At 41.3% G+C, this 21688-nt stretch overlaps 1 protein-coding gene across 1 annotated transcript in view; it reads left to right on the forward strand.

Annotated features, from left to right (window-relative positions):
* The window catches only part of gbe1b (glucan (1,4-alpha-), branching enzyme 1b), a 268303-nt gene that overhangs the window by 57118 nt on the left and 189497 nt on the right, over nucleotides 1–21688 (forward strand). The window contains exons 5-7 of the mRNA XM_079574107.1: nucleotides 2550–2685; nucleotides 10923–11013; nucleotides 16908–17117. Coding sequence (XP_079430233.1) covers nucleotides 2550–2685; nucleotides 10923–11013; nucleotides 16908–17117 — 437 coding nt within the window. The remainder of the gene's footprint in view (nucleotides 1–2549; nucleotides 2686–10922; nucleotides 11014–16907; nucleotides 17118–21688) is intronic.

A 21688-nucleotide genomic window follows, 5' to 3' on the forward strand; every position in this document is an offset into this window, starting at 1 on the left:
TTTCCCCCCCACCTAAAACAGTAACATTTTGGGCGTCATGTCTTTGTCAGACATCAGCTGCATGTAACAGACACATGCAAAATAGTTCAAATATACTATGACTATTGCCATTTTTTCTTATTTGTCTGAATGCGCCACTCTCCTGTCGCTAGAAAAGGCGATACTTGGCCTTCAATGCGGTACACTTATCACAAAAACTAAACAATATATTGTCCCTAATATCTTGCATTTCTAAAAGACTTTCTTCGTGGATTCAAAACATCATCATCACATTATTAATGCAATGCGAAGCTCGGTAAGTGTATAAAACCCGTGTGTGTGAATCGGGCCGTCTTTAATCAGGCTCTCAAAGCGGCTGATTGGAGAAGGGCCTGGATGCGCTTCTTGATGTTCTCGTCACGAGTGGCACGAGCCGAACCACGAGAGCCATTAAGAGCACCTTGTTTTCTTTATCGCACGTTTTGTTCCATTCAATTAGCGCAGCCCTCTCACCGACGCCATATTGGTTTTATTTACAAGTGCCTCAGTCATTCACTTCAAACTCTCTATTCAAAAAGCCTTGAGAGTGGCCAAGAGGAAATACACCCCCAGAATCAAGCAGGTGTTTCACTCCAGCAGCTCGGTCAGAAATCAGCCATGTCAAAAGATCCATGTGTTGCTTTAACTTTTCACCAAGATCTTGTTTTGATGATGGGAGAGTGCGACCACTGCACTTCTACAGCACATCCCAAAGATTCTTAATGTGCTTAAAGTGCATCTGACACATTAGACACAATTTTTGCTAAAACATAGTTAACACAATTATATTCAAGATTTTGCCAAACTCAAATAAGGAATTATTTGACACTGACAGGAAGTGACGTAGATGGAGCCAAACCATTTTAAATGTTGCCGTGCTGACCATGTTATGTCCATACGCATTTGTTAAGTGATGATGTCGTTGCCTATTCACTATAATGTGATTTAGCCCTTCAATAAAGTTTTCCCATTCTCAAAGCTCTTTTTAAACATCTGATCACAAAGAAATATCACATTTACTCTGGATTTTCATTAGAAATGCTTTTCTGTCGTTAATTATCAAATTATTTTTCCCATACACAATGAATGCTTGTTTATATATATATATGTAAAATATTATATTATAATTATATTATATTATATTATATTATATTATTATATTATATTATAATATTATTATTATTTCGGCAGGAGATTCAGAAAAAGTTGTTTTTTTGCTGTTTATATAGTGAATAGTTTGGACCCAGAAGTAGCTTATTTTTGTGTAATGTCACACTTAAATCGACTATACTGAGTTTAAAAATATTAAAACTAAGTATTTTCCTCCCCCTACATGTTCCAGCCATGTCCTAATGTGTAGAATGAGCCCAGACCCGTTCACCACAACTGCTCACTCAAAAAGGTGTTACTTCGGGTCCGAAGTGCCGTCATGCACGAGCTTAATATAGAAGCTGCAGTTACGCGTATGACCTGAGGTGGCAGTAGTGAGTATAAAATGGCTAACTTGCATCTAGCCCCTTTAAGACCTGGACCCTGTGGTGGCCGATCCATGTGTGAAACAATATGAGCCCGATGAATCCTCTTTCAGGATGTTCAGGTTGTCTGCTCTGATTCCCCTACCACTAAAAACATGTACAATAGGATCCCCTTCTGGGTCCAGGACTCCACTGAAAGAGATTCTGAAATCTCAGAGGGACTTTACTGGTTAAATAAAGCTCAAGTAAACAAAATAAAAGGTGTTGTTGAACAAAGACCCGACCAACTGAAGCAGACCCAGGAACAGAACGGTTAAATTGGCCAGAGGCAAGTTTGCCATTTTATACTCACCACTGCCACCTCAGGTCATACGTGTAACTGCACCTTCCATATTAAACTCGTGCTTGACGGCACTTCAGACCCGAAGTAACACCTTTTTGAGTGACAGTGCAGGATTTTAGAGGCAGTTGTGGTGAACAGGTCGGGGTTCATTCTGCACCTTAGGACATTGCTGGACCATGTAGGGGGAGGAAAAGACATAGCCCAAATCTAAAAGCTTCTGGAAAAAAAAAAGGGTCAAAAAATGCAACAAAACTGGTGTCAAAAAAGCAACATAAACATGAAAAATATGAAAACAAAGTGGAATAATCTTAGATCTGTTTTGTAGGCATAATAATAGGCGTTACATTGGGCTATAGGTTCCAGTCGAGAAGTTTTTGTGTAAAGTTGAAGTAGAGAAAATGTGCTTGGTTCAGGTGGGAGGTTAAATCAAGGAGGCAATTTTTTTTCATGATAAAATAACGAGTACTGAAAACTTTCTGAATCCACTGTAAGCATAAATGTAAAGATATGCAACCTCTGTGGAGACTATCAATCTTTTTTTTTTTTTTTTTTCTCTCTTACAAATACAAATACAACCCCAGTTTTTCCTACTCTGCGATCGTCTGCCGCGATTGTATCGGTGACCCAGAAAAACACCGCCTCTGACCTTCACATTATTTCACACAAAGTCTAAAAAAAAAAGTATTGGAATCTAATTTTCGTTTCTGCTTCAGCAAGTCCACCCTCGGCCGAAGAAGCCCAGCAGCCTGCGCATCTACGAGGCTCACGTGGGCATTGCTTCACCTGAAGGGAAGATTGCCTCATACACCAACTTCACGACCAATGTGCTGCCGCGCATAAAAGAACTGGGTGAGTCATGAGACGCGATAACCTCGGACAGATTATTCTCTTTTCTCCCGGCCCGCCCGGCATTTGGCCCGGCTTGCGCAAACTGTGCTTTCTATCCAGATATATAGGGGCGCGAGTTGAATCATACTGCTTACATGTGTTTTATGCGCTGAATCTTGCACTATGGCAGTTTTTTTTTTTTTGTGTGTGTGTGCATTTTATGCCCCCGCTGCACATCGGGCTTCCCTTGTGTTGTGGAAATGAAGTTCTATATGGGGCCACGGAAAAGTCAAGGCTGAGAAATACTGTGGCCTAGAACCGGGGTTACGGCGAGCCAAATTCAATAATGTTCTCAAAGGAAGAACCTCTTAACCAAGTGCATTCTCTCCAGATCAGCTTTTAGCCAAATCTATAAAGTCACCACAACCAAAAGCCAGTGGAACGCCTCATTTGAAAGCTAAGGCCTACATCAGTTTATTGGCTTTTTTGTCGTGTTTTCGTCACATTTTCACCTCATTTTCTTCGCTTTTTGCCACTTTTCTGTTGCTCTTTGTTGCGTTTTCGTCACACATCTTTGTCACTTTTACGTCACATATTTGTCTCTTTTTTTGTTGCATTTTCATCCTCGTTTTCGTCTCATTTCTGTTGCCATTTTGCTTTTTTTTTTTTTTCGAGAAACTTTTAGATTTGGGGTTTGGGGGTTAAGAGGTTAGACTATATTTTGCAAATCATTCGTATTGATTTGAGAGTCTGGTACGGTTGTCTGCTATAAACTTTTATGTGGTTTATTTGTTTGTTTTTTCCATTGGACTTCGTGTCTGCAGTAAAAGTTTCATGATGTGACCTTGTTCTACCTGATTTAGCATTTAAAATAAAGTGGGTAATAATAATAATGCCTTACTCTTGTATTGCGCTTTACAAGCCTGTATTACTAAGTGTCTCAAAGCGTTACACTGTCGTCATTATTCATCCACTCCATACTCGGTGGTGGTAAGATACTGTTGTACCCACAGCTGCCCAGGGGTAGACTGAGGGAAGCGAGGCAATCTGCGCCATCGGCCCCTCCGACCACCACCAACCACTCACTCACACGCCACTTTCACCCCAGGCTTCCTGGTGTTCTCAAACGGTCTCCCATCCAAGTACCGACCAGGCCCTTCCTGCTTAGCTTCCCAGATCTGACGGGATCAGGCAGAGCAAAGGCGGTGTGGCTCATTTACATTTGGACACGGTCAAAAGTGGATCAGCAGCAGCTTCATTTGTGAGTTTTCAACTCGCACTGCATTGTTTTCTTTACATATTAGATTGGGCTCTTATACTGCAGACGACAAATTTCCCTTCGGGGACAATAAAGTGCACCTTAACCTTAAAGGTGCATAATGTAGCTTTTGACGTTTTCACTGCTGACAGACCCTCTCACCAGGAAACCTACTAAACAGTTGATCCTGGAGCCTTGTAGAGACCACCGTGATGGAAAGTAAAGGTGCCATTCTGGCCACTCATACAGCTGCAGTGTCACTACAACAGGGATCTCCAACCAGTGGCTCACTGGGCCTTTCTAGGTAGCTCGCCAAAGACTTTCTACATCTCTACACGCTTGATAACTCAAATTTTGGATGCATTTTCTGTTTTTTTCTGATGATGATGATGATATTGTCAAGTATAAGGACTAAACTAATGTGATTTTTTTTAAAATACTAATTCTCCAGGCTGAAGTAGCTCGCCAGGTAAAAAAGATTGGAGACCCCTGCACTACAAGGTCAAATGCGCACAAATATCAACTTTTTTTTTTTCACATACAAAGTTGCATAATGCACCTTTAAAGGGATATTTCAGGATTTTTGACATAGGGTCTCATTTCCTAGTTACCCAGAGTGTTGCTAATTTCTGAAGATATTCTTATATTTGAAGAGTTACGTGGCGCTAGGCTAGTGCTAGGCTAGCGTATTTCTACGATATCAGCTAGCCTGCATTAAAAACAGTCTGACCCGCTCCACAGTGCACCTGAGGCGAATCACTTATAACGCCAGACTAACGATATAAATGTCCCTTTAACCTGTTATACACACAATATCAAATGGTAAATTACATATGGGCATATTTTATTTTTCAGCTTTAACCTCCACCTGTCTCGATGTGACCCATAGAGTGTGTTACAGTAACAGGGCCACAAATCCGATATGCAAATAAGAGAATGCTGCTCGTTTTGCACATGAGAAAACACTTAAAGATGCCCAGACTCACAGAAAATGCAAAGTCGATGCATGTTAGATGTTAATAATAATTGGCCTGACTTTATTTGCATTTTTGTTTAGTTATTGGCTTTATTTTGAATGTTAACTACTGTTTGCCTTTAGCTTCCAGCGCTGACCTTTATGAACAGAAATATCCTCTGGTGCAGTGATTTATTCCCACACAAAGTTTTGAATATGTTTTCAGAGAATATCTGTCAGCATCCTGCGGTCTACCATGTAATATTTAAATGTGCATTTATTTGCGGCCTCCTGTTTTAGGAATGCAATGGGACAGGAAGTTGTTATCCCTGACATGAGATCAGACATGAAACAAAACACAACTGAAGCTGTATGTTTCATAAAATAGTCAAAAGTTTAAAAAGTTAATTTGGAATATGTGCCCCATAAAGCTGCCCTTTTCGCGACAAACTTTGCACAATATTATCTAATGTTGACTTAACACGACTCGACTGATTCTTCAAATACCGCGGCGCGTCTCCCGCGTTCTTTAGCATTCACAGACAGCCGCCGCACTGGCATTAATAAAAAAGCGCTGATATGAATGCTCAACCAGGAGCGATCTGATAAATACTGCCTTTGTCATTGAGGAACACAGAGCGGAGGCGAGAAAATGCTGTCTGAGAATCACTCCGCCACATCCAACCCGACGTGCGCTATCACATTTACCACCGAGCTGAACCTCGGCTGCTCAAGGGCGGCTTTCAGACTCTTTCTGCCGTGTCATTTTCCAGCCGTGTGTTTTTGAAATTAAAAGAGGAACCTCCGTTAACACTGAAAATAGATTCTGTTCAGTTATGTGGTGGAATCTGTCAAATCGCTATGTGTCGGGTTCACTCTGACAAACTCTGAACGCTTTCCTGAGGCGACAGTGGCACAGTTGGTAGAGCGGATCGTCTCATGAGCGGAAGGTCTGGAGTTCTAATCCCAGCTCCTGAAGAGGCACACTGTCATTGTGTCCTTGGGCAAGACTAATGGCCGCTGGCTGCTCTGTTTTATGCCCACGACACTAGAGGCCGCCATTGCTGTAGTACCGCCATATCGCTGCTAGTCTCCCATTGAAAGGCATTAGACTTTAGACACGTTTAAAAACAACTTTAACGTCTGGTTTCTATTTTTTCAACACTAGACTAGGCTAGATATTCCTTATAGATAACGCTGGGTTAGTCACACTTAAAGAAACCAGGCTGGTTTTCGTAAGAATTTTAGAAATCTTGTACTTCATGAGGGTCGGACTGTTTGCATTGGAGCTTCACGTCACGCAAGAGCCGAGTCTACAGTGAAGATCCCGATCTGTAAATCAGCCATGATTTCCCCCTCAAGCGGGGTCGTTATAAGCCTAAACGTTTGCAGTTTCTGTCCAAAAGGTTTAGCACCAAAGAAAATGTCTCTAAAAAGTGACTTATCAATCCCGGGATCTTCAAAAATTGCTGATTGGCTGTTGGGCTTTTCCCATAAGTATGAAACTGTGGATTTGGTTAATGAAATGTGCAATCAGTAATCACATGCTTTAAATATAAGTGTCTTGGATAAGTATTAAAAATGAATATAATTATTAGGAAAAAATTAACCACGATTAATTGCATTTCGCCCTGAAGGTAATGACCAGCATTCTATACATTATCCCTTACTTGACTCACTGAGAGTACCCGGAAAAATATCAGGTAGAGGGTCTTTCATTATCAAAATGTGCCAAATCTTTTTCCCTTAAAGCAGTACTAAGTAACTTGTTTTCGTAGTCTCTGTGGGGGTAATACAAGTGTTTATGGGATGATTGGAGGGTCTTTCATCTCCCCCTGGTGTCTCTGGCCAGAAAACCATGTTTGCAACTTGACTGCCACCAGACCGGAGTCACCAATACACACTAAAAGAATCACGAAGAAGAAGGTAGCAGGCGGGCAAAGCTAACTGCGGGCTAGCACCACTTTAAACAGTATTTACAGCCAAGTTAAAGTGAAAAAGATTATTTCCATTGTATAATTGGATGTACAATATCCCTCTTTCCCCCTTACCTTTTCTGTCAGCGTAGCATTTACTCTCCAAGACAATTAATAAGTTAAAAAATCGTATCTTGGTACGACACCTGCAGTTGTGCTTATGGCCTAAGAGTTACTTAGTACTGCTTTAAATGAGTAAAAGTTTTTATTCTTGACCACCACAAAAAAAACGGGCTTTGACAATATACGTTATAGATTGCAAAACATCTTTTCCATGTGTTAGTAGCAGTAGCAGTATGTAGTCCTCTCCTCTATCGCTCTGCTGCAAACTAAATTAAAATATGTTGTTGCTTTTGCACTTCCTTTGAGCTATTATGGACACAACTTTTGGATACAACTTGCAAAAAACCTCAGGAAACTTTTTCTCCGGCGCGCTCTGTCAGTGGCGCTTTAAAAGCCGGTTTGCCGTCTCGTTCTTACAGCCGCAGTTTTGGTCGGGCTGCTTCTGAGCAGTTGTTGTACATTGACCTCCCTGACTTCGATAACTCTGTAGCTTTCCCCACAGCCACATCTCCGTCTTAAGGATTCAGTGTCAAAGCCAGCGCCTGGAGCTCCAACTTAAACGCACTGACTGACACGGGTCAAATAGCAGGAAGAAATTGTTGCCAAGAGTAAATAAAAAAGCTATTGTGGAGAAACTTCGGATTCCGGACTTTACTTTTAGGAGTCAAAAACTGTCTTTAATGTGGCGTTTTATGCTATCTCCACACAACACATTTAACTTATTGATGTAGTTTCTCGGCCAAAAGAAGGCCCCAGGGAAGCATGGAAAAAGTCAGTATCAACGTACAATAGTGCAGGACCAGATACAATCCAAATCGCAAGATGAGTCGGCAAAATTTGCAAATCTAAAAGGCTGCAATTTGTCAGGGAACTACGGGGGTCTATGGGGGTCATTTAATAAGCGATTACTCACGTGCAAAATGGATAGTGTGCGCTTAAGTGCAACAAAAGTCTTTTTAAAATCCGGATTACAAGGGGAAAACTGCACAAAAGTTTATCATGCACATCCTCTAATATTGAGGAATCTCTGTATGGGTGCACGGAGGAAATGAATCACTGGTTTGTTTTGTTTTTAGCGCAGTGTGAATATGGTTTAAATCTTTGGAGACAGACACAAGTCGAGTAATGTTTATTGATTGTGAACATCTGTTATTTAGCCATAACTTTTGTCTGTTTTCTCAAAGGCGCTCAGAGGCATTAGTTGCTACAAGAGGCAGAGACATCTGAAATGGCACATCCTCCGCTCACGCAATGACCTCATTTACATTTCAGATTTACAAACAATGCTTTGTGTGAAGTGTCTAATCTGAAAATGGTTGAAAATCCATTTTTGTGTACCTGTATTCAGGTCCTGTCTTGCCACAGATTACTTGACAAAGTAATTGGATTACAGATTGCTGATTACTCTTTTTAAAAGCATCTTTGCTGATTACTTCATTTTAAAAGTAGTTTAAAATAGTTACTTTGTTAGTTACACTGATCAGCATCACCTCGCTCGCCTCAAAATGCAAATTACAACTGGTTTCGCCAACACTTGCGTTATTGGAAGTCCAACAGCAACATCAACAAAGCTGCCACAGATTCAGAATAGTGACATATTTCCATCTCTCTCCTCCTCTGTTGTTGTCTGCGTTTATGTCGTGAGTCGTCTTCATGCCGAAAATGTGACTTGTCGTTAAAGGGACTTTACAGAGTTTAAAAATGTTAAAAGTCAATAATTTCATCCCCCTACATGTTCTAGCAATGTCCTAATGTGTAGAATGAGCTCAGACCTGTTCACCACAACTGCCTTGTCAAACTCTCAAAAAGGTGTTAATTCGGGTCTGAAGTGCCGTCATGCACGAGCTTAATATAGAAGGTGCAGTTACACGTATGACCTGACGTGGCAGTAGTGAGTATAAAAATGACCAACTTGCATCTTGTCCCTTAAGTCACTCAGCAAGACGCAAGAAAAAAGGAAGCTTATATCTTTCCTATGGAAAATGACAGAATAGTAACTCACAGTGATTTGGAAAAGTAATTTTTCATCTGATTACTGGTCTAGAAAAAGTAATGTGTGAGATTACTCCGTCATTATTGAAAAAGTAGTCAGATTAGAGCAACTCGTTACTGGGATCACTGATCCGGTCAGGTTTTTTAAATTTATTTTTGGGTTGCTCTCTTTTGGTAGTTTTAATTTGAAATAAGATTTTGTCTACCAAAATATATGCTCAAATGCAAAGTATTTAACCCCAGTCTCCCCTTAATTGTGGACAGACAGGCACCAGGACAGAAAGAACCTTTTGATTTGGAAGAGTGGGAAAAAATTGGCCTGATTGAGCAAAACCAATGTGTTTTTTGGATTCAGCTCATCAAAATGGTCAAGAAACAGCTCACAAAACTGAAACACCGGCTTTGTTGTAAACCAGTGTTACATGTTAACGATGAATCAGGTTCAGCAAACATGGCAAATTAGCATGTGCTCATTTTAATTCGTACTCGCAATTTAACACCTGTCTTACAATGACTCTCTTAATTTCTATAGAACGGCATGAAAAGCATGTGTTTTCTTTGGTGCGCAGTGAATCTCGGGCTGTGCAATTAATCTAAATTCGATTACATTTTTTTTTTTCCAGTTATTGTTTTTTTGGCTACATTTTTTTTCCCAAAGCAAACATGCATTATTTCATGGTGCTGGGTTTATTTTTCCCTTCGCATTTCACGTGCCATGGCTCATGCTTTTGCCTGACATAAAAACAAACAGCGCTGTGTGATGATGTCATCAGGCCGTGCTGCTCAGTTTACTTGCACAGGTGTGAGGGCTGGCCAGCAGGGGGCAGGTGTGAAACAGAGACCTCTCCTTAATAGAGGCAAACTTGAAGTCATTTGTACTTTTATGACTGTTAGGAAAACAGAAAATATTCAGCATAGTTTTTTTTAATTAATAAATATATAAATTAAATAAAGACTTTTTTTTTAAAGGCAACAAATAATCGTGATTTCAATTATGACCAAAAATAATTGTGATTATTATCAGAATCCAGTCCCAAAGTATAACAATCCTAGTATGATGAAAATGGCACAATCTCCAAATGAAAAATACTTAAAAACAAGCTCCTAAATACATATTTTAGCAGATTAATTTCTGTTTCTGCAAAATGTTTTCTTCACTTTTGGCATATGAGTGTATAGCGTTTCTGCTTGTTTCATTTACGTGAGGTGACGCGCTCTTGTCATCCAAGTACATTTCATTTCTTTGTTGACCTGCTTGTGACAAACAAATCCACACTAATCTTTACTCAAAGCCTCATGAGAAGGCAAACTGACCTGTACTCGAACCAGGGACATTTAGCACAAACAACTGCTGCACAATGAAATAAACGGTTATATCAGTAAGAGTCCTACGTGTTGCTCTTTCTTTATTTACGAAGTTGTGAAGGCATCCACCCAAGAGAGATGAGATGTAATGATCCTCTTAAGGCTCAGCAGGGAGACGCAGACGTCCCGCTGACAGGTGCGAGAGAAAACACATGGCTCTTTCACACATAATAACAGCAATTAATGAGCATTTACATATAAAGAATATAACGAGAAAACAAAAAATAAATGTCTCCAAAAAGCACAAAAGTTATATATATAAAACATCCCCGTAATCCTGCACCTTTAGGCAGTTTTCCTCCCAAGAGCTCGAAACGCTCTCCCCCCTCCTTCTCCAATGTGTTTTAAAAGTCCAGACAGTTTCTCCAGACATGTGATCACTTCATTGCTCAAGTTGTTTAAAAATCTCTCTCTTTTTTTCTCTATTGTCTCCATTTTGTCAGCACACTGTGCATTGTTAGTAACACGTTCCAGGAAATATCCGCGTGTTTGAACCGAAAACTAAGTTATAAATCAATACCCATTTATTTGAGTACTGTCTGCAGGAAGTTGGCGCTGATATCCCTCACTGACTCGGAGCCGGAACGAATCCAAAAAATAAATAAAAAAATGCACAGTTTGTCTTTATTGTTTGTCTCTGTGTGTTTAGGTTACAACTGCATTCAGCTGATGGCCATCATGGAGCACGCCTACTACGCCAGCTTTGGGTACCAGATCACCAGCTTCTTCGCAGCCTCCAGGTAAAAAACAACAAGGAGGAGATGATGCTATTACTGTGTGTTGACTGGTGAGGGCGCTGGAGAGTAATATCTAACAATGAAAACAAAAATACACATGCAAATAGATGATTTACCTTTGAAAAAGTGAGGCGTGTCCATGATCCTCTATTGTCTTGTTCCGTGTGTTCTGTAGAGCGTAAAAAAGTGAATGAGTCTTCAAAATATGATGTGTGGGCTGTTAATTTTCTTCAGCACAATTATAAAGCAGTGTCAAATCCAGTAATCATTTGGAGCTCCCTTGTTTTAAAGGAAGAAGCCACGTTTTTTCATACTGAGATATGTTCTTGCCTGAGCTTAGACGAGTTGATGCGTACCTGTCTGGTCTTTGTGCGTGCCCTCGGTCAAACACAATGACTAAAGATGTTGTTAGCATTTGGCCTCTCCCAGCATATTCCTATAGCTCCAATCAGGGGTGACGTTGGAAGCTCCCAAGCTCTTCCACAGGCACGCACACAGACCAGACAGGTACGTATCAACTCGTCTAAGCTCAGGTAAGAACATATCTCAGTATGGAAAAACGGTGGCCTGTTCCTTTAAAGGCTTATTTACATGTTTAAAGTTTGCATTTAGTACCACTTTCTAACACAGTTTTTGTATTTACTACAGGCAAAAACATTTCTATTTCTTTCCTTGAATCAAAAGAAGTTGGAAGCTGTCACAAATCTGTTATAAATCAGTAGGATTTGTCTTTTGACTAACTGGACGAAAGCAAACACAAATGCGGAAAATGAGACTTGTTGTTATAGCTCATCTGGGGAATTGTCTTTTTAGACACTGAGCAGCTGAGGCTCCAGATGCCTCCTGGTCGTCTCTCTGGGGAGATGTTCTGAGCATATCCCATTAGGCGCATTGAGTTGCCTTGTGTACGAAATGCGCGGTATAAATAAAGTTGCCTTGCCATTAGGATATATTGTTGTTTATTCTGGTTGTCTTTAATGAAAGCCAACATTTTTCTACTGTGCACTTTGTACCTGTATTGCACTTTGGGGCACTGATGACCTTTTCATAAATGTGCTTTATAAATTAATTTAACCTTGACCTTAGGAGGGGAGCCCCAGGAAGACCTACATGCTATGAGGGCCTACATCCCTCAGCTGATCCCCTCAGTAGAGCTAATGTGTGGATGGGGAGTCTGGGCATCTTTGCTGAGACTGCTGCCTCCCTCACCATCTGGAGATGGGTCCCCTAGGTGCCACACTGCAGCCCACCGATCCTCACCGATTGCCCCAGCGGCATCAGAGGATGGGTCAAATACAGAGGACCAATTCCCTTACGGGGACAATAAAGTAGCTTAACCTTAACCTAGCCTTGGATACGGGAGAAAGACTGGTAGAAATCAAACTTTTTTAGCAATAAAAAAGCTAATCTGCAATATTACTGAATCACATCGACCCCATAGATATATTATTAATAGACCGTCATTACTCACAAGTAAAATGGGCCCCGGGGCTAACTTTTTTTTCAGGGCCCCCCATATACTATATGTCTGTCTGATTTCTCTTGCTCTACAGTGACAGGATAAATTAATGATTTTTTTTTTTAATTTGAACATGCACAAGTAACTTCTAGTACTAGTTTAAAAAAAATAATTACCCCAATTTGAGTTCCGTGGCGCTCGAAGAGCCAGACTGGTGGGGGGACTCATTTAAAAGGGGGCTCTGGGGGTCCTCCTACACAGATCTTTTTTTTATTTTAATTGTGCAATTTGGTGCATTCTCATGCATTTTAACAGACCAATAGGTACATACTTTGTTTTACTAGTGTCACCTCAAAGAAAAAGGCTCAGACCTTGTTTAGAACTGGTTTAGACCTGGTTCAGTCTTGGTTTAGTCTTGGTTTAGTCCTGGTTTAGTCTTGGCTACACAGTCATCTGATTAAGCCTTACATGTGAGGGAGTCTGCAAAGAGAGAGGGAACTCTCTTTTTCTCCTTATGTCCATGGGCCCTTCAGCCTGCTGGGCCCCTGGGCTTAGCCCCTGTAAGCCCCTGCATAAATCCGGCCTTGGTTCTGCCACCACTATATGGAGGTAATGCAGAAATGGCGGCAAATGTCCGCCCTTAGCGTCGTCGTTGTGAATCTCTGCCACAAGCGGCCATTGATCGACCCATATGGTTTATTGCCGTTATTCACAATTTCATGAGCTACCATTAGCAAACGTAAAGGCGTTTTTTTGCAGGATTTTCTTACCCCAAAGAGGCAAAGAAATCACTGCATTTAAGACATTTAAAAGCATGTGATTCCAGTTTAGCACTTCACGTTTCAGTCTTGACTTAAATGTTAATGCTCCTGGACATGTTTCAAATGCACTGAGAACTGAATCTTCATTTTAAAACACAAATCTAATGGCTGTACTTGCCAGAAAACAAATGCAGTCGAAACTGTGGAGCCTTCCCAAGTAAATATTTCACAAAATTGTCTGAAGTTTTCTCCAGATTTATTCACACTTGGTGAGAGATTTTTTTCCAACGCAGCGACGGAAACAAAGTACGCGCCAACTTCCCGACTTCACTCCTCCCTCGCTCTCACCTCAGACGAAGGTTAGGACGCGCGACACCGGCATTAATCTCCGCAAATACATTGGGTGTTAATCCCGGGAACGGCAGCGGGAGATAGATAAAGCAGGACTCGTGGCACTGTTTATCTCCCCCCTCTCCTTTTGCCTGGAGAAGAGCATAAACCCAAAGTGTAATGTAGTGTAATTTCACCCATGATTGATCCCTCAGTGTCAGTTAAAACCAGAGCCGCAGAATGATCGGGAAGTCTGTAATGCAGCCTTCGCCGTGCAGCCCACGAGCTCCAGGGAAATGTGATATACAACCAGATAGAAAAGGCAGGGAGGATATTATTGACAATATGCGCCGTTTCACTTGTGTTGATAATAATGCAGAGGGATATTGAGAAGTGGAAGGTGCGCCGTGGCAAATGGCTGGACCTTCATTCAAACGAGAAGCCAATGTAGCACTCGCCATCTAAGGAGCTCTCCCGCGGCTTGAAAAATACAAGACATATGGTGTGAAGCACTTTGAAATTATACACACATTTTTTTGCTCGGAAGTTCCCAGTTATTTTTCTTTATTCATGCAGTCCTTGTATTTCAAGAGTTTAGTGGTGCTAGGTTAGTGCTAGGCTAGCGCATGTCTTTGGTAACTAGTAGCCAAGCGTTAAAAGTGATGTGCCTCAGGTGCACTGTGGAGTGGGTCAGAATGTCTTTTAACACCAGACTACCATATAAATGTCTGTGTCGATAGAATATTTTTGGAAATATAACTGACCTTGCAGCACATGAATTACCGAATTTTGAAGGACTATTTTCTTGCAGATCACTCCGCCGCTGTGTAGCTTACAACCACAAAGCTGCTCAAATATAAGTTCTTCTAAATGCAAAATAGTTATAACACCAGACTACCCATATAAATGTCTTCGTCGATAGAATTTTTATAAGTGATTAGCCTTGGGTTTTAATGCAGGCTACAAGTTACCATAGACATGTGTTAGCTTAGCACTAGCCTAGCACCACGACACTACACCAAAATCTCCAGAAATCAACAACACTCAGAATAACTATGATATGAGGCCCTATGTCAAAAATCCTGAAATATCGCTTTAATGTCTTCTTAAAGGAATAGGCCACTGTTTTTGCATGCTGAGATATGTTCTTACCTTTTTGGTCTTTGTGCATGCGCTTAGTCACGCAAAAAGACGGGGGTGAAGTTATAAGCGACCAAGCTCTTCCACGTTTTCCCTATTTTAAATACGTAAGATGTCTGATTGTCTGTATAGGCTCTCAGTCGCACAGGAGTTGTCCATCTTCAATGAAAGTTCTTGAATTGTCTTCTGTAGTCAGTGTTGACACTTCAACTATAGACTACAGAAGACGACTCAATCGATCCAAGTATAGTTACACAAAATTAAGCATGTCGATTTTCTAAGTGGATAAAAAGGGGAACTATATTGTAAGGCATAATAACCCCTTAGGAGCACTTCGACATCCGTACAGTAATATCTTCAGTCCTATAGAATTTTCTGCATGGACGTCGAAGTGCTCCTAAGGTGTTATTACGCCTTACAATGTAGTACCCCCTACTTGGATCGTGTAACTGCTCACGTAACCGTATTTCAATTGAAAAAAACGTGGAAGAGCTTGGTCGCTTCTAACTTCACCCCCGTTTGGCCCCATAGAGGAGAGGAGGAGAGGCTAAATGCTAACAACATCATTGGTCTTTTTCCGTGACTGAGCGCACACACAAAGACCAGACAGGCATCAACTCGTCTAAGCTCAGGTAAGAACATATCTCAGTATGGAAAAACGGTGGCCTGTTCCTTTAAGTCTTTTAAGATTGAAGGTTGACAAGATTGATGACTGCATTGGAAATCGTTTAGACAATTGCTGGAATTATTTGAAGGCTGCTTCTTAGTTCATCTCTCTACAACTTCATTAAATAATCAATGTGCTCTTGTGAAATGACAACACTAAAAGAAACCTCAGGACATAATTATTGTATTGATGAAACCTCATCCATCAGCTCTCACTGCTGTTCAGTAGTTCAGACAAAACAAAGTTTGCAGTTTTTACTTTGTTTCAATTCAAAATAACAACTGTGTCTCCTTGATTGTCAGTGGTTCTCATCGGGGATGCTGTCGGGACCCACCATAATCCTGGGCCTCCAACCCATGACCCAAATGATAATTACATTTCTCATTTATGTTACATTTTTCACAAATTCATGTGGAATAAACATTAAATCAACCTATAAAGCTGAAATTATGACCAAAACAACAGTATATTTTACAGATTCAGATGTTTCTACACTTTAAAAGAAGATACATTTTGAAGAAATGTACTTTGGAATTAGCTTTGTTATAAAACCATTACTTAGCTCTTCTTAGTTCTAATACAAACCTTTAATTAACCAAACCATCAAAGTTATCAGAGTTGCTGTTTATGCTGGCTCTTCCAGGAATGTTCCATCACAGTCGATGGATTTTCAAGCATACAGTTAATTGGACCGGGTTGATTGAGTCCAGTCAACTATTCCGCAGATCCCAAAAAGATCCTCCTATGTTTTTGCTGAAACATAGTTAACCCAAATTTATAGGTAAGATTTTGCTAAAACATGTACCCAGTTCTCTTTAGTTTGTCCACTTTTGTGATTTTTATAGTTTCACTTTCTTATTGGACTCTGACAGGAAGTGACATAGATATAGGCAAATCATTTTAAACTGTTGCCGTGCCGACCATGTTATGTCAATGAGTGAAATTGCTCTGGAACTTTACCTTTATCTACGTCACTTCCTGTCAGTCGATCTCTTGCTAAGCTTAAAGGAACAGGCCACCGTTTTTCCATGCCGAGATATGTTCTTACCTGAGCTTAGACGAGTTGATGCGTACCTGTTGGTGTTTGTGCGTGCCCGTGAAAGAGCGTGGTAGCTTCCAACTTCACCCTCGTTTGGAGCTATAGGAATTTGTTGCGAGAGGCTAAATGCTAACAACATCTTTGGTCGTTTTGCGTGACTGAGGCCAGACAGGTACACATCAACTCGTCTAAGCTCAGGTAAGAACATATCTCAGTATGAAAAAGCTGGCCTATTCCTTTAATTCTTGTGGTACTCTTTACAGCTAGTTTAAAAATTCCACACAATTAAAACCTCAAAAACTAGTACCCAGTCCCTTCAAAAAGCACAATACCCCCTCTTTAATAAAGTCAATACATCATGCTAGCAGCTGGATGGTTCTCTTTTGTTTCAAGGAAGTATCTCTGTCTGTCTGACTTCACTTGTTATTCCAAGGCCGGAGTCCAAGTATCAGTAGAACATCGCTGTGCATCTGAACCCTGTGGTCCTGTGATTGTGCGCAGTCGGTACGGGACCCCGGAGGAGCTGAAGGAGCTGCTCGACGTGGCCCACTCCCTGGGCATCATGGTGCTGCTGGACGTGGTGCACAGTCACGCCTCTAAGAACGTCGAGGACGGACTGAACCACTTCGACGGCTCGGACTCCTGCTTCTTCCACGCTCCGCCCAGAGGAGTGCACAGCCTGTGGGACAGCCGCCTCTTCAACTACTCCAGGTACCGGCGCCTCGGGGATACGTGCCTGCAGAGTAGGTTAGCAGCAAAAGAAACAAAGAAGCAGGTCATTTGTTCTTATTTTAGTGTTGCTTACTCACTAAGACTTATTCATGAAAGTGTTGGCTTCTTTTTTTATTGGTTGGGTAGTTTTATTAAGCGCTTTATTCATGCTCAGACGTCATTTAATCATCACACTTTGAAAGATTTAGGGTAAAATGGTACAGGAACATATGATCCCAATCCTTGTGTCTTTGCTCTGGCTCCCTGTTCATTTTTGGAATTCATTTTAAGATTTTGTTGTTTGTTTGGACTGGCCCCTCAGTCTGAACATCCCCCACCATAGACTGCTTTAACCTCTTAACCCCCACCTCAACCAGAGCACATTTTCTACAATTATTGTTCAGGTATCCAGGCATTACCCAAATCTAAAAGCTTCTTGAAAATAGTGCCAAAAACATGACAAATAAGCAACATCAAAGTTACAGAAAAGGGGCCCTGAAAAGACCAAAAAGTAGAAAGTAGAGACGCTGATTACATTTCTTGACCAGTGATGTTTGCATGGTCCAGGAGAGCTTCTCTGTCCATCCATCCATCCATCCATCCATTTTCTTCCACTTGTCCGTTGCCGGGTCGTGGGGGCAGCTGTTGGAGCTGCCCAAATCACATAGCACCAGCCCCTCATGGCTCTTCCTGCAGGTGGTGGGTCCACAGAAGGACGGCCTCACGATTCTATCCGGGCCTGTTGGTCTCTCATAAGGGGCTTCTGAACCACTCTTTGTCTGACCCGTCACCTAGGACCTGTTTGCCCTGGGAGACCCTACCAGGGGCACGACGCCCCCGACAACAGAGCTCCAAGATCATTCGGGTGCTCAAACCCCTCCACCATATTAAGGTGGCTGTTCCAGGAGGGGAGCTTCTCTGTGATCATCAAAGTTTTCTTTCTTTTTAAAGTACCAATTCAATATATGAAGACACACACACACTTTTAGATAATTGCCTAAACATTCCCAGAGTCCCGATAAGCAGTCTACATTAACGTCTATATTTAAATTGCAACCTATAAAAAAAAATAACACAAGATTACTTTACACAATGACGAGAAATCTCATGGCAATTATATCTCGGCCCATCCCTTTAAGTAGCTGTTTTTGTTTTGTTTTTTTCGTGCTGCACAAGACGTTTTTGGAGACGTTACCGTTCCTTATGTGCTATATAGATAAAGTGGATTTTGGACCTGGAGACATAAACTCTCAACACATTGTGGTGTATTGGTCATTCGAGTCTAACTATGCTTCCACAGAGGAGGATCTGAATAGTCCTAGAGGTGGTGTCAAAAGAGAGCCAAGAATGCGAGTACGGTTGGTAAGAGAAAACTTGACCAAGGCACATGGATTTGTTCATAACAGAAAGTTTCTGTGAGGCTTTGTTTTGTCAAGAGAAACCGTTGAGTGTTTGTCAGGGGCAAATAGCATACCAAGATGACGCCGGGCATAGATGGCATGGATGGAGTTATTGAGGAGTTATGCCATCAATGGGCAGCACAACAGGTCCTTGGGCCTAGAACAGTCTTAAGTACAGTATATTGTAAACTCAGCACATTCAGGTGGAAAAGTTTTTCTAATCAATTGCTAAATAGAGTTGGAATTCATCGCCTAATTTTTTTCTGTGGCCATTCGACCCTCGCTTCTTTGTGCATATGATTAATTAATATGAACGATCACAATGTGTGGGATGGATTGTGTGAGCTAAATTATTTGGTTTATTCTCCTCTTCCTCCTCTATTCACAAAAAAGCAGGTACTCAACCCGGCCGTGGGCTCATCCCGTTCGAATTAAATCATGTTCTGCCGAAGCATCACAAAACGGTCGTCCACTTCTGTCCAAATGAGCTGAACGTTTGCCAAAGCTACCTACAGCCCTCGACAGACACTTAATTCCATTTGGTTTTGACGTTCCACTGAGATGGCTGCTCTGAATGTATTTGCCTAAAATCTGTGTTTTTCAACTTGGAGGAATTTCTACATTTTTACCCCCTACGGTAGCTCACATCAACTTTTATATCCAGCCCGGCTTGCTTCTCTCTGCATAAATTTACTGACATTAAAAGAAGTGGGGAGATGATGCACACAGCATATTTCATCATCTGAATTGAGGCATATTTTCAAGAGTAAATGCATCCAAATAAGCTCTAAACTTCATATTGGGTCTAAACAGCCTGTTATCAGTGACAGTGTGGTTAAAGTGAACTAAATCCTGCGTGTAAACAAGCCTCGCGGGATTGTAGCCGTTGACCGCTTTCCATCCGCTACATACAAGCATATTCTCACATCCTGGCCCCTGAGACGCCACTATTGTACATGTTTTAGTGGTAAGGGAAGCATACGAAGACACACAAAGACCTGATGTCGCCTGGGAATTGTACCCGTGACCTTCCTGCTGTAAAGGCAAGTCTGTTAATCGTCACTCCACCGACCTGTACGTGTCCTATTTGTTAGGCGACCGCAGTGCAGAGCCTGGGGACCCGTCTCCAGATGTGGAGTCAGGCTGGTCAGAATCACCTGGCTGGAGGATTGACCTATTGTGCATGTTTTTGGTTCATTTAGGGCTGTCACGATAATTACTATATTGAGTTATCGTACAATAAATAACAGATAAACGATATATTTTTGGGCTCGATATTTATCGTCTGTACATTTATTAGCATTTCCCCCCTTTTTTTCTTTTTCTTCAGATTTTTAACTGAAGAATATTGAGTTACATTATATTTCATGTTTATTACAGCTTGTGTAGTATTTTAGGATATGATGAACAAAGGTTTACTGTCATTGTTTTGCCTGAGAGTCGACAGTATCTAGTATCGTTAGAGTCAATAATATCGTTTATCGCGATAATTTCCTGCCTCAATATATCGGACTTCAAATTTGTTATCGTGTCCGGCCTAGGTTCATGGGGGAAACCGGAGCACCTGGAGGAAACCTATCCAAACACGGGGAGAGAAACATGAAAACTCCACACAGAAATGCTTTCATGGTCCGGGAATCGAACCCGGGACCTTCTTGTTCTGAGGCGAGAGCGCTAACCGCTTAGACGCCGTGCCCCCAAACTTAAATAAAAATAGTTTCAGATGGTAGTGAGGGAATGGGAAAGGGAGTGATAGAATGTTATATGTTCCCTGTTACCATGGAGATCTGCCATGTTTGAGTGCTAGCAAATGTTTTTCATAGATTAACATTAGCTAAAAACTAGAAAAAAGTGGAGAAAAAGCTGTGGAGCAACTCCATTAGCCACTGAGTCACTACTGGTAAATACATCTAACACACTGTAGTGTCAAAGTGTTTTAATATGAACAATAACTTCAGTATTTTACCTTTTCAAATCTCCATTAGTTTATTTTTGTTGCAAATCCCATGATGCTTAGGTAAATTAAGTTATACTTTATTAATCTCCGTGGAGACTGGGGCGAGCTCGGGCCAGCGCTTGAGGACCCATCTCCAGATGTGGAACCAGGCTAATTGTCAAAAACACCTGGCTGGAGGATTAACCTATTGTACATGTTTTTAGTGGTTGGGGAAACCGTAGTACCCAGAGGAAACCTACACGATATGACGTCACAATCCTGAACTCTTTTACCCAAGGACACACTGGCGATGTATTGCACAAAGCTTACATGTTTAAAACTTTACTCAGGATGTAAATACCTCACCAGAGGACACTTCTGTGTATATAACTGGCTAAGACCCCAGACACACTGGCCATGTTTCTCCCCTTTGACATAGATTTCATTGAAGGTGAATTGATGTGCATAACGTGCGCCGGGGCAATGCACAAGACGCATTCCTCAAAATAGAACCAATCCTATTTTTCCACACGTGCATTAAAGCAGTACTAAGTAACTTGTTTACCTTTAAATAGATCCTTTTCGTAGACCCTCTGGAGGTAATACAAGTGTTAATGGGATGATTGGGGGTCTTTCATCTCCCCCTGGTGTGTTTGGCCAGAAAACCACAATTCCAACCTCCCTGCCTCCGGGTCGGTGACACCAATACACACTAATGGAATCACGAAGAGGCTAACGGGCAAAGCTAACTGTGGGCTAGCACCACTTAAACAGTGTTTAGAGCCAAGTTTGAGTGAAAAAAAAAAATCTCCATTGTGTAATTGGATGTACAATATCCCTTTCTCCCTTTGTCTTTTCTGTCAGCGTAGTATTTACTCTCACGGACAATTAATGAGGAAAAAAAATCGCAACTTGCTACAACACCTGCAGTGGCGCTTATGGCCTCTAGGGGCAAGAGTTACTTAGTGCTTTAAGTATTTATCCTACAGCTCTTCTGCTACATACTGTTAAATATTTATTTCAACAAGACTCGGCTGACTTTCCATTGGAATAAAACTGCGACAGGAAAAAAGTACTACCCCAGGAAGCTAGCATCATGTTGCTGTGCCTATTCTTCAAAGCCATGCATGTGGACTCTGAAATTTGCAATTGAACTACCTGACCGCCGTCCAGGGTGTTCACCGCTGGGGAGACTAAAGTTTCTGGAATGGGCACCGAACATGAAACATGGAAGA

Source organism: Gobius niger (assembly GCF_951799975.1).
Source record: "Gobius niger genome assembly, chromosome: 1".
Lineage (NCBI taxonomy): Eukaryota > Metazoa > Chordata > Actinopteri > Gobiiformes > Gobiidae > Gobius > Gobius niger.